At 35.6% G+C, this 14,374-nt stretch overlaps 1 protein-coding gene across 4 annotated transcripts in view; it reads right to left on the bottom strand.

Moving 5' to 3' along the window:
• Positions 1–545: 545 nt before the first annotated feature.
• The window catches only part of LOC149085286 (uncharacterized), a 28,512-nt gene continuing 14,683 nt past the window's right edge, over positions 546–14,374 (bottom strand). For 2 of the 4 annotated variants that reach the window (XM_089233215.1, XM_089233216.1), the window contains exons 2-5: positions 10,748–10,845; positions 7,917–8,009; positions 4,950–5,120; positions 546–4,710 (exon numbers count right to left, since the gene is read on the bottom strand). In XM_089233215.1, coding sequence (XP_089089341.1) covers positions 4,490–4,710; positions 4,950–5,120; positions 7,917–7,986 — 462 coding nt within the window. In that variant the 5' untranslated portion in view covers positions 7,987–8,009; positions 10,748–10,845 and the 3' untranslated portion in view covers positions 546–4,489. Of the gene's footprint in view, positions 4,711–4,949; positions 5,121–7,916; positions 8,010–8,820; positions 9,031–10,747; positions 10,846–14,374 lie in introns of those variants that run through there. The other 2 variants (XM_089233217.1, XM_089233218.1) reach the window with 2 other exon arrangements.

Genomic DNA, 14,374 nt, shown 5'->3' with positions numbered 1-14,374 from the left:
GTATCAGTATTATCTGATGGCTCGCTCTCTGTCAGTATAAAAAAATATTCCTTACCTATCTTAAGACCAGTGGCGTCGGAGTCGGGAGTGCTGTGGGTGAAGCACGGTAATTTCTGGCAGTGAGCACCCCAGAAAAGGGATTCAGAAATAAAAGTTTCCTACATAAAGTTCAAGACGAGCAACCACAGGTTCGAAACACTTCCAACGCCTCTGCTTAAGAAAACTCATTTTTTGCATAGCTTTAAACACTTATATCCATTAAATTTAATGTTAAACAATTTTCAGATTTCAACTCCTTATTTTCTAGTATATGACTTTGAAAATAAAGTTTCTAATTTGTATATAAAAATAATGATAAAAGATTTTACAACAATCGATGGTTGTTTTTTTTGTTAAATAATGAATTCATTTTTAAATGTCATTTTTGATGCGTGGTGCACTTTGTAAAAACATAGTTAACATGATTTAGGTTTTTCTAATAGTTTCCTAGTTAAGTTTTGATGTTTTGTGATATAAAGGTTGCAGGCCCCCCCCCCCCTCCCAGGCAGAATTTTTCACTGGTCTCCTCTTTAGTAAGTTTAATAAAGTAAAGCAGGGCTATGTACCTTCTACAAGCCGAATTCTGATTTGGACTGATTTTAAATTTTTCCCCGTCATTTCCCCTTCTGATCCTTTGGTTAAGAGATATCAACCAAAAAATTAATGAAAAAAAATTTCCTGTGTCTTCTGAACTTGCTTATCCCCATAGATACAACATTAAAATTTTAAAAAAAAGGAAAAACCTTCCTTTTTAAAAGTAGGTGATTTAGAAAAAAATAAATTTATGACAAGTGCTGAAATGAATGCAATTTTTGTTATGCAAATTAACTTTGGAATCTCACACCTTCATAGTAAGTAGTAAAAATAGCAAGTGCTTTCATGAACGAAAAAAATTTTTTTTTTCTAATTAATAAAACAGATGGTGTGAAATTGGCTTTTAAAAAGGTTCTTTGTTTCGCCCGATAGGCCATCTTTGAACCCGATTTTCTTCTTATAACCCCATGTTATAACTGCCCTCCCCCAAATTCTGAAGTGAAACAACTTTCTACGAATTAAATAAATTGATTGAATTTAAGATGAATTTGATAACTGATTTCCGAGTAAATTTATTTGGTACAAAAATTTTATAATTGGGGGTGTACGGATAATTCTACTAAATTCTAAAAGTAGTTTCAATTTTTTTCTAATTATATTAATGTTTTTTAAATGCTTTATTTCTTAACATCTGTTTTTTTACCAACTCTGTCGCGGCTAATTTTAAAATTTATTTTCATCCGTAGCCCCTTTAAAATATACCAGAATCATAAGGAGGGGAGGGGGGAGGGGATATGTCTCAGGTTAAGAATTAGTAGGGTAAAAAAGAAATAAGATTCATCTCAGGTTCCCAAGTGGGGAGCTATGAAAAGTTGACGACTAGGGAAGGCTCGAGGGTACCGCTCTAGGAGGAGCACCAGATCCGGAGGAAGAAGAGAAAACAATTGACAAAAAAACGTTTTGACTGAAGTTTGAACTTTTTTGAAAAGTTTTTTTTTTTTTATATCTTGTGCTATTCACGACAATTGTTAAGTATCAAGCTACATTCATGGTATTATAGTATATTAGTATTTTAATACCAGTAAAAATGAGATTGGTAGAGGTGAGGGATGGCGCTGGGAATCGTAATCCTTTATTCGAAGTGGGTAGTTGAGGATGTATTCGCTGTTCGTTCTTGAAATATAACGAAACTATTGATGTACCGAAAATACTGCAGTTTTTGTAATTTTTATAACTCGTACTTTTGTTTTATTCATTACAATCTAGCTGAGCAAGTAGATGGACAACCAGTTATAAATATAATATGCATCAGGAGGTATTAAGAAGGGGGAAGTTACTAGCCCAGGGTAAGAACTTCAACGATTAAATTGACTACGTTATCTTTCACAAAACTAGCGTGGCTAAAGGCCACTACACACTACTCTGACGTGCGTGGGACCACGTCACGTCACGAGTTGAGACATGACAATTAAAATATGTGTTGAGACATGACAATTAAAATATGTGTTGAGACATGACAATTAAAATATGAGTTGAGACATGACAATTAAAATAAGAGTTGAAAATGTTTATCGTTACTTGCGCAGTTTTTATTGAGAGGGATTTAAATTAATAAAAGTGTAATATATAATAAAAAAACATAAAAATGATAGGATTAAAAATATTAGAATTTTTGCTCAGAATGACCTGAACGCTATGCAAAGCTGCAATATAAATTTCTGTATAGTTAAATAACTGAAAGTAATGATACTGGTAAATCCATATTTTTTGACATTTATCATGCCCTTTACAGCAATTCAGTTTTAATTCACTATCATTCAACGTGACACTGTAGTATACCGATTTAGGTTCTTGTAATATTCAAACAATTTCAATGCAGTAATATGAATATATATATATTCCCTCATGTATTACATACGTAAGGTTGGAGTTATCGAATCTATTTAAGATCTGGGCAAATTTTTTGTTTTGACTAGGTACAAATACTCTTCAAAGAATCTTCATCAATGAAATGTAAAAATCATGCTAGTAACACACAATGGGAAGAACATTTGTGCTTTCTAGTAAATGTCTAGGATTAAAATTGATAGAAATTCTGATAATCTTTTCTTGAAAATTTCAAATTAAGTTTATCAATAAAAAGAAAAGATTATAATTTCAATGCTTTATGTTCGAATAATGGATAATATGCATAGTTTAATATATAATTTATATTGAAAAATAATTTCAATAATTTAATTTGAATTGATAAATAATATAGATATATAGGTATATTTTATTATATTCACATATGATAAAAATATTGCTATTGAATACGATAGCCGTAAAGTGTAATATCAGTGAGTATGCCTATTATTTCCTAATTTTTGTTAGTCATAATTATTATGACTACCGTTAGATTTGTGCCCACGTCTTTTGAATAGACGCTTAACAGGCGCGAATCGAGAGGTTGGCGTTCGGTGATCACTAAGAGCCTGTGAGCAAAAAAATTTCAATTAAGTAGTAAATTTCGATAAATAAGCAGCGAGAATAATAATGAGATACATGCGATTTGGTAGTTTTAAAACTTGTACCCTAGCTTTCCTTTCCTCCTAATGCTCAATTTGGATTCAGTGACATTGATTAACTTTCTCTAAAAAATTTGACAAAATGAACATTTTTATTAAACTGACGGAACAACCAAAAATATGATTATTTTTCGTACACTACAAGACGTATGGTCAGACCATGGCCATCATTCTACAATTAGCCCCCCCCTCCCCTGGCATATGACCCTGGATCCGCGCCTGAGGTTTCGATGAATTTTTAACACAAATGAGTATAACTGACACACATACAATAATTGCAGAATGAAGCCTTTCGATATCTTTTACAGAAGGTACTGTATGCATACAAATGCAAGCAGATTGTATTCTCCTAATATCTTATATAAGAACTAATTTTTTTAATCACACCTTGTAACGAACGGACGGAGGAATATCGCAACGGTCAGTCTTGCATATACAAATTAATGGAGGTGGAAAAAATAAAAGCATTTTCTATTTTAAAGTTTTTGCATCACAGATAATGGAAGTTTATTTTTCTTAAGGAAGGATTTTGTTTAATGTCTACCGAAGAGTAGTTGATATATAAAAGGCTTTCAGGATGAGAGGCACAGAAGGCAGTTTCATCTCAAAAAAAATTCATACATTTTCATTTTATTAATCATACTTACATTATGAGTGGGTTACTCTGTTTTAAATTTTTTGTTAATAGACGAAAAACTATGCTAATGTTGCATAAAGTATAAATTCAAAGAAAGAAAAACACATGCAGGTGCAATTGAAAGAATAAATTTGAATAATTTGATTGATATACTATCAATAGTTACTTGAAAATATGTCATCAATTTCACGTGCACTTGCATATATAATAGACACGTCTCGTAAATTAAAAAAAAAAATGTTTTCCCTGTGAAACTTTCTTGCATGTATTGCTTGTTTTTCTTATAACGTTTTCTGCATAATTTTTTTTTCCCGTTTACTGTATTTTTTTCCTTTCGGCGGAACATCACCATACGTTGTAGGCACCATTTGACTTTCACTATGAAGACATCACAATCATGTCAGTATATATATATATCTGAGTAGCAGTTGTTTATATCTTATATATCTTTCAATTCATTTCACACAAATATGAGAGGCTAAGCATTTAGGCGAGTATGGAAAAACAGAAAAAATAATTGAAAAATTTAGTTCTAACGTAATAAAGAACTAACGGTAAGGGCAAATATTTGCCTTTATTGTTGGCTCTTTATTTTGTCAGTTATCAGGCAAAAAATATTCAAATTTCTCCAAATTTAGTTGTTTTAACTAATCTTATAATTTTTTAAGTAGTTTTTATGAGAATAGTGTTGAATCTCAATATAACTTATTTTTCAGGAGTAATATTTCAAACAGTTTGTGAAAAATGCTAAAAACGTGACTACTGGTATTAAATTTGAAAAGCATTGTAGTTTTTTTCCGGTATTGCATCCGTCATAGTCACAAGTTAGTATACATCCTTTGAGAGTGTTTTCTTCGAACCTGAATACCCCACATTGGTTGTCCATATTTTCTAAAGTGCAAGCCCTGATGACATGCTCTTCTTCAGTTTGAACTATTCAAAAGCAAGAAATATGAAACAAAATATATTAAAAAATATGTATTATAAAAATACACTTTCTCAATGCCCTTTTTTTAAAATCTTGATATGCATTCATGTGATATATAAAATTGTAACGCCATGAATGGATTATGCGAAGATCATGAAAATTCTCTAGGAAAAACAAAAATATGGCATGCAAATTTATGTTCGTATTAAAAGTACTGTGTTTTCGTCATTTTCTTATGGCTCACCAGTTTTTCCGATGACTTTTATGCAGAAATTTGCCGGAAACTGTCCGATGTGTCCTTCTTTTGGTACTTTGCAACCTTCTGTGTATGTGCTCATTGCTGGATGGAATGGGTCATGGCAGTTTTCATCTGTGCCGTTTTTAGAGCTGCATGTGTAACAGCTTATACAGTTTCCTATGTAAGTTAAAACGGAGACTAATCTGAATCAGATACATTGCCCAATAACGATATTCTGTGGAGATTAAAACTAGAAAAATTGACTTCTCAACTTTTCAGGCTAAAAAAGCAAAAAGTTTAGGAAATACGAAATTAATTTTTCTTATGTTTCGCCTATCACGACTTTGGTCAATCTTTCATTATGTTGTAATTTTTATTTTAGATACTGTATTATACAGGGTGTCCTGTAAGTCCTAATGTGTGTGTGTGGCCTCTATTTCATCAACCGTTCGTCGTACAGGTATGGTTCTAGTTTAAAAAATGCTCAAAGCGTGTTCAGAAGTTTACCAGTTTCAAGAGTGAAAATACAGTGCGTCATAAAATAAAAAAAATCTAAATTGTTATACGGTCTCCCTGTCCTCTAACTTCCAATTAGATCGTTGTTGCCCTGTCTTTCCTGAGGCAAAAAAAACCATGTTTTCAAGTGAAATATTCGCTGAGATATTTGAATTGAAAAACCTTAGGAAAGTTGAGAAAGAACAGCATAAATGAGGGAAAGGAGCGTTGTCCGTTAGTTCATGATGTTCTTTCTCAACTTTTCGAAAATTTTTAATTCAAATATCTCAGCGAATATTGCACTTAGAAACATGAAATGTTTTTTGTTGGTCTCAGGAGAGACAGGGCAATAACGATCTAATTGGAAGTTAGAGGACAGGGAGACCGTATAAAAACTAAGATTTTTTTATTTCATGACACGCTGCATTTTCACTCTCGAAACTGGTACGGAGTGATTTCTGAACACACTTTGAGCATTTCTTAAGTTAGAACCATACCTCTACGACGAACGGTTGATGAGATAAAGCACGCATTGGGATTTACAGGACACCCTGTATATCAATGGAGAACTATTCGGAATAATTAATCCATGTTCATTAACACATTCAAGATTTCTGAATTCTTTTCATTACCATGACATGAAAAATTCTTAAGCAGTTGGTTTTGAATTGGTATGATTAATTCATAAAAAATTCTCCTGCCTTATTTTTTTTAAACAATTTTATCAATCTACTTTGTTTGAACTTTTTGAAGTTTTAAAGTTTCGAAAGACGCACTTCTATACCGCAAACAACACAATTATGCGTCTTCTACTAGTCAAAACCAGCTTTAGTTGGAGCTAAATAGAGCCGACTTTGTACCGGTTCAAGTTCCAGTCACAAGGCCTTGCGTTATTATTAATGAAACGCCAAAAGATTAAAGCTATTGGGACGTTCTAGTATATCACTGTTCATATGCGAATAGCGGATGCATCCCGACAATAGCGTAGTCTTTCAACAAGACAACACACCTTGTCATCGTCTAGCGTTTTTCAGAGAAAGCGGTGAACCGAAGCCGTAACTACGTAAAGCTGGCATCCCCCTATGACTGGGTCTTGACGCAGGGTCAGATAATTAAGGTAAAAAAGATAATTAAAAGTCTTGGTTGAAACCGCAAACCGCAAAATGCTATCGGCAACCGCAGCCGGTGTCAAGAAAAGCCGTACTTTTTCAAGGAAGACGCTTGGTGGAGGAGAAAACCTCCCGTTCCGTCATTATTCTATGGCCTTTGAATCGAAAGCCATAAATTATTGCTTCCCGGAGGCCCGAGGACGATGCTTGGACCCAGTCATAGTGGGAATGCTAGCTTAAGTGGGCAAGCGGGGCAATGCTCAAAAACCGGTTGGGCTTTCAGGTGAGCTAATTAGTAAGACTCGGTTGGATGTCTGGAGGTGTTCCTACAGCTTAGTGTAGGCCTATACAGGGTGAACTTGACCTAATCTGCCAAATGAATGGGGGGGGGGGTGATAGATGAGCCCATTTAGAGCATAAAACACCATAGCATCCCTGTCCTATTTCCAACCGCTTTCGAGTTATGGTGGGTTTTGGATTATGAAAGAATATATAGATATATTCTTAGAAGGTATATTTAGAAAGAGCAGAAAAAATCATATAAGGTGGCACCATTTTCATCAGAATACCTAGATTTAATGACGAGCTACAAGCGCTGAAATACTGGCGAAGTGCAAAATTGAATTGTCGTTAAAACCTGTAACAGTCAATTCCGAATATTACCAATTTCAGGAACTGTACTCCTGAACTAGAACACCGATATGGTTTATTGTTGACTCTTTCGAAAGCTGTTAGAATGGACAAGTTTTGGTACATTTGACCAATTGATAGGGTGGGATCTAGACATTTTTCAAGTGTCAGCGAATAATATCTTGGAACATAGTTAGCTCTCAATTTTCTCCGTGTATGTTTTTTCCCGTAACACTTGTGATATCAATTATATAATGAATGTTCAATACGTTCGAGAGGTGCTCATCTGTTTTCCACATTATCAGCAACCCGATAGTTATATATATAGAAGGGCGTGGGCTAGAAGGGTAATTTTGCGGAATTGGCGGTTACAGATTTTGTGGACAATTTGATTTTGTACTTCGCCAATCTTTAAGCACTAGTAGCTCACCATTAAATTCAAATATTCTGATAAAAATGGTGTGACTTTATAGGATGTTTTCTGTTCTTTCCAAATATGTGCTTAATTTGCACATAGGTCTTTCAAAAACTTCACAATTTTTTTTCCGACTTGACACATTTTCTTCCATAATCTCGACGATAATCCACCTTAACTAGAAAACGGTTAGATAGGACAGGGTTGTTATGGTGCTTTATGCTTCACATGGGTTCGTCTATCACCCTCTTTCGTTTGGCAGATTTGGTCAAATTCATCCTGTATACAAGATAACGACGCACTATATCTATACATGTTACATACCTGATTTGATATAATGGAAGAGAAATAGTGATATCGCTAAGAATAGTCCAGGTCCTACTGCGAATTCCATTCTAATTTCTTCTTGTACAGTCTCTAACAAAATAAAAAAAGCTGAAGATAATAAAAAACAAACCAATTGAATGAAATCATGACAGTATGCAAGCAATAAAATAATGATAAATAAATAACTACTTAATAAGTCAAGTAGATTCATTAACTTTTCATCATTTTCATAGATAAAGTAGAATTAATGAAAGCTGTACATCTAAAAGCCAGAAAGAACTTGTTTTCATAAAAAGCCACTTCAAGCATCCTACTGCTTCACGTCGAATATCATCCAAAAAAGAATTTGCTTGCTGTTCTTAAACCATTCGGTTAACCTTGCTATTACTTCTACATCAGAGTGGAATCGCGTTATGCATCCAACTTCTTTTAGTTCAAACAAATGTATCTGATTTGGTCACGAATCGGAGCTATAGGATGAGTCGTGCAAAACTCTTCCACCCTTTCTGTTTTAAAGCATCTTGCATAATGTTCACAACATGTGCATAATGTGACGGAGTCGACTGGGGAAGGGGCATAAAAAGGAAAACAATTAAATTTACGATTAAGGAATATTTATTTATTTATTTTTTGCGTTGTGTTTTGACGTCCTCCGACAAAGAAAATGACCGTTAAAAATTAATAGAATTCACACAGAGGGGTTAATAATAACAAATTAATTTATTAAATTAACAAATAAAATACGGGTTATTCAAAGAGGAGATCCACATCCAACATGTTAATACCATTGCAAACATATGAACTTGACATGCCGAATATCAAATGATTAAGTATCGATAAGATATACTTTAAATTCTACCGCTGAGAGAGGTAATTCCGACTATATTGATACGGCACTCACCACCAAATCTTTCAGATCCACCTCAGTCCTCATCGTCCATATTCATCACCAGAGATTCCCTCTTTCGTTCTCCTCTCACCTCGACCTCTCACTTCCTTCTCGACTACAGGGAAAAAGACCCCGTTTTTAGCAGCGTCTCACCTTATATAGACTCGATGGTACCAGCCAGGGGCGGTCTTAGGGCAGTGCGACCGGTGCAATCGCACCGGGCGCCAAATGAGAAGGGGCCCCGAAACGCGTTAAATATACATTACTAGAAAAATACCTTTAAGATACGTATTTATAAAAAAACTATAAAATATATACATGAAAAATGACCGAGATGAGAAATTTTTTTTTCAAAAAAAAAAAAGAAAAAAAAAAGGTTTGAGTGTATATAATATCACGGTTATTTTTCGAATACAAAATAATCGATGGGTAGTACACCTATATACACAGCGATTTTGGTCAGATAAAAATACACACTCTCTCGAGCTCTTTTCGTTTACCCCTGCGGGGGATTTGGGGGGGGAGGGGGGAGACGCAATTTCTTTCTCTTTTGTTGTGCAGTAAAAACTAAAAATAATGGAATGAATCGCCCTCGGTCACCCAATTTTCCTACTAACGAGAGCAAAAGTTTTTTCCTGTGTTGTGGGAGTATTTCAGAAATTGAAGGTGTCTTCTGATGTTTGAAAGATTTTGAGCCAGAGGCCTTTCATGCCTCTTTTTTCCCGACTTGGATTACTTTTATTAAAAACGCAGAATCCACGCAGAACCACTTAATAGACAATGAAAGACAGCAACCGCGAGTTCAGCCGAACCGTAATGAGGGTGTTCAAACCTTTTCAATAGATGATGACAGCTTTGCGGTTACCCCAACCGCCAAAAAAAAACGTGGGTTTTCTCGGTTGCAAAAACCACCGCCAGCGGTTACGGTTGTATCTGTGCGCTGACAGAATAAAACTATAGATGGTCCCTTACCCCCCTCCCCAACCGCAACCGCGCCGCAGCAGTCAATTTTCGCCCTAAGAGTTGGGGGAACTGGGAGACGTGCGGGCGAAGGACGTGGAGCATTTGCGGCTGAATGCCTCCTGAGAGGTACGGCAGCCAGTACGATGATCTTAGTAATACAGTAAAACCTCGTTATAACGATACTCTGCGGACTTGTAAAATCGTTGTAGAGGGATTTATCGTTATATAGAGTATCGTTGTAGAGGGATTTATATAGAGTATCGTTGTAGAGGGATTTATATAGAGTATCGTTGTAGAGGGATTGATATCGAGTATCGTTGTAGCGAGGTTTTACTGTATTCACTTAAGAGAAGGAACTTGCTTATTTATCTGAGCTCATCACACGAAATGTAGAACGTCGTTACCTTCACCTTGAGCCGATCCACCAAAATAACTGATATTTTAGTTTAGTAGCTCCCTTATGAGCACCCCAGAAATCCTACGATGTAACATGAACTCCAAGAGTTTGCGGAAGCATTCCTCAGGCAATTTACTCGATGAATACGGCAGAAGCTTTATTTCGTAAATCATGCAGCAGTAATTTCTCAAAAAAATATTTCGTTTAGAGATCGTCATATAGCAAGTTGGTTCTAAACCTTTGAACGCCTGCAGCCCGGTTAATTGCTTTTTTTTGAGTGGAAGGCCTGGTCATACACTCGACTAAAGAGAAATGCATGGAGAAAACAGAGTGAGTCAAAACTGCATTGTCCGGTTTGGTTGATGTCGGGGTTCGGCGGTTGAGAAACACTAGGATCCCTCAGGATCGTAATTACGAGTCGGGTCATTTTCGTCAGGCAAACATAGTTTTGTCACCCTCTCCACTGTAATAGTCGATAATTTTATAAAGGTGTTTCATGTTTCTTCTAAAATTTGGGAGCTGGCTACATCCTCTAATATTAATCTTGAAATTAGGGTTTACGAAATTAAGCACACTCACCTTATACAAAAATTAATGATTTAAACTTTTTCTAGCCTCTCATTTTCACAGCTTTTTCACGGCTGCATTTTTTCAAACGGCCACATAACTTGTGCTTGCTACAAGGAAAATGAAATAAAGATCATATATTCATTGCAAATTTCCAAGATGCTGTAAAAAAATCAAGTTACTTTGATTTTTTTCGATTTTAATTTGTGACTATTACTGTAGGCCTGCAAATGAAACGTTAAATTATACAAATACAAGTTACTAATTCCGGTGAATTCCACTGCATAGTATTTTGTTTTTAGTGTTATTGAGCATATTTAAATCATATTACTGTATTTATTAGAGCTTTAGATTAAAGCCGGATAAGAGAATTGAAACTTCCAATTCATTAAAAAAAAGATTCAAAAAGTTATACACGTAATAAATAGGGTACATCTTTAAAAAAACATTCGATAATGTTCAACATGGTTTCGTTAAACTGTCTGCATGAAATTGTTCACACACATCCCCGTATATACAGCAGCTATAAAGGCATATTGTACTTACTATGCAGTCGAAAGATATACTTTTTGTTTAACCCTTTTACAGTTGCAGTCTCTCGTCAAACTTGATCTGCTTTATTTCTGTCACCCCGAAATATCTCGGAATCTTAACGCGATTTTATTTCCAATGTGTTAGTGATAATGCGGATCAAGAAACTTTTAAAAACGTTCGAAGGGTTAATGATTTGATGACGTACGTTACGGATAGAGATGTTATATTATTACTGTGTGGTTGAAACAGTTGCACAAAAATGTATAATATAAATATAATATAAATGCCAGCAGCTTGGGTAATAAGAAATTTTTTTCAGAAATTATGATAGCTGTAGAGGACCTGGATCTTATAGCCATTACAGAATCTTTCTTACACATCTCAGGATACAATATTTTTTTAAGAAATAGATCTGATAGGGGGGTGGAGTGTTGATATGCGTGAAATCATGTTTGAAGGCTATAGAGTGCAACGTGCAGAGAAGTGATATTGAAACTATATTGGTTGAGCTTGAAAACAAGAGGCATCATAAACTTATTGTAGGGGTTTGTTACAATCTGCCGAATAGGCAGAACTACATCGCCGAACTTCATGATTGAATTTCCCGCATGTGCAAGCATAAGAGGGTGGTCATATTAGGTGATTTCAATTACCCAGGTATCGATTGGAAGAATTTTCAGCTTGAGATCAATATGAAAGAGACTTTTTTAAGTTGGTGCTCGATAATTTTTTGTACCAGCATGCATCAGAAGCCACGAGGGGTACTGCTATTTTGGATTTAGTTCTCACTAGTTCCGAGGATCTTGTTGAACATGTTTCGGTGGGGGACCAATTTTCTTCCAGTGATAATCGTGTCGTTAGTTTTTTCTTTAACTTTTATTTGGGTAAGGTTGACAAAAGACTGGTTCCTTGTTTTCAGAGAACCAACTTTGACGTTTTGAGAGAAAGGTTAGTGGAAGTTTTCGAAGACCGGTTGGAATCAGTCGGGGTGGTAAGTTAATGTGAAGAATTTAGTACGAAGCTATCCTCTGTTTTGCACGACGTCATACCCTTTGTTCGAAAAAAGCGTGTTTGTACATCGCGCCCCCTATAGTTCACGGATAGCGTGCGTAACCTTTATCTTGAAAAGAAAAGAGCATTCAGAGAATATAAAAGTGTACGAGGTGGCCTGTCATTGGTTACTGATAAAAGGATGTTGAATAAAGCGATAAGGATAGTACAGGTAAAAAGGTGAATCCAGGTTGGCAGATAACAATGGCCCCAAATCATTTTTAGGTACGTTAATAATGGATGTAAGGTGACAGTTTCCTCCCCCTTTCACTAGAAGAATCTAGGGTAGAAAGCGATGCCTTCAATGACTTTTTTGTGTCAGTTGTTAATAGAGAAGGTAATATCCAAAGTACGGATGTGTCATGGGATGATAAAGCCCACAACGATATTTAGTTGGAAGATGTGGAAGTCCTAAATCTTGTAATTGGGATTGCGGACAACTTGCTGAATTGGATAGAATCGTGGTTAAGAGATAAGTCACAACGAGTTATGGTGAACGGGGAATTCTCTGATTGGACAGGCGTCAGAAGTGGAGTTCCTCAAGCAAGTGTCCTTGGCCCCCATACTTTTTCACTTTTTATCGATAAACTTGATCAAGGTATCGATGGGATTGCTAGCAAATTCACAGATGACGTGAAGCTAATCTAATGGGGTAGTCGGGAATCAAAGAGGTAAAGAGTTGCTACAGACCCACTTAAACAGGACTGGAACATGGCCAAATGACTGGAGCATGAAGTTTAGCGTTGACAAGTGCATGGTCGCTCATTTAGTTCGAACAACCCACGTTTCTCTTACGAGTTGAATGGTGTCACTATCCCGGATGCAATTGGGGTGACCGATTTTGGAATTCTCATTGACAAGCGGCTTAGATTTTCTGAACATTGTTCAGTCGTGATCAAAATAGCGAATAGAATGCTCGGTTTCATCCTCATAAAGGTCTTTTCGCGTTCTCCTAGTCATTCTTCCTCCTAGTCATTCTTCCACTTTTCCGAGGCTTAGTTCGTCCTGGACTGGAGTATGCCATAAGTTTTTGCAGACCATACCTACAGAGGGACATAGACGTGGTTAAATGGGTGCAGAGAAGAACTACGTGTGTCCTTGTTGGCACACAAGGCTTGAGTTGTGAAGAGAGACTTCATTTTTTGAATATTTTTACATTGGATGAACACAGGTGTTGGGGAGATATGATCGAAGTGTTAAAAATTTTCAATGGGATGGATAGGATGGACCATGAACTTTTAGTACACCGCCAATCGACTGCTTTTACAAGGGGTCACCAGTACCGATTGGTAAGGGACAATTCTAGGTTATGGTGTCGCAGGGAATTTTTCCTCTAATAGGGTTGTTTGTAAATGGAATAGATTACCTCCGGATGTAGTAAATTCTAACACAAATGATACGTTTAGAAAGAAATATAATAACATGTTGGGGTAAATCGAGAAGCTATCCATACTTAGAATAAGACAACCATAAATACATTTTATGGGCATTGTATAATATTTTATCATGTATATATGTATATATATATATATATTGTTTATAGTTTTTGTAATTGTATTTTTAATTGGGTTGCGGTATTTTAGAAATATATGACATCCATATTTGTGTTATGGGCTTCTTTTTCTCAGCCACCTCGTTGGGCATTTTGCCTGTTGTGGTCTTGTATTTGTATTTGCATATAATAAGGGGAAAAAATGCAGCACAAAATGTCTTGGTTGTACTGTGACATGCATCAAGAAAAAAAAAGTGGCAATAAATTTCTTTTTATTGGTTTTCATTTCATTTCAGGGTTCGTCTGATGTTTATTTTGAACTAATTTAAGTGAGAAAGTTATATCGGTACTGTATTACACATACACAGTACTCTGGTCGATTGTATTGGATCCCGCTTATAACGTTTTTCAAAAAACCGTCATGAAAAACGTTATAAGCGGGAAAACGCTTTAAACAGGAAATACTAATGAGAACAAGTTAGAGTTGTGGGCTATAAAAATAAGTGCCGTACAAAGCTGGAAAACGTTATAAGTGGGAACGGTATAAGCGGAATTGACTGTAT

The sequence above is a fragment of the Pholcus phalangioides genome, unplaced genomic scaffold (assembly GCF_987345545.1).
Source record: "Pholcus phalangioides strain wild (caught in Gottingen) unplaced genomic scaffold, Ppha-v1.0 ptg000007l_1, whole genome shotgun sequence".
Classification (NCBI taxonomy): Eukaryota; Metazoa; Arthropoda; class Arachnida; order Araneae; family Pholcidae; genus Pholcus; species Pholcus phalangioides.
The sequence above is the reverse complement of the archived record's forward strand: the minus strand, read 5'-3'. Positions and strand labels throughout refer to the sequence as shown.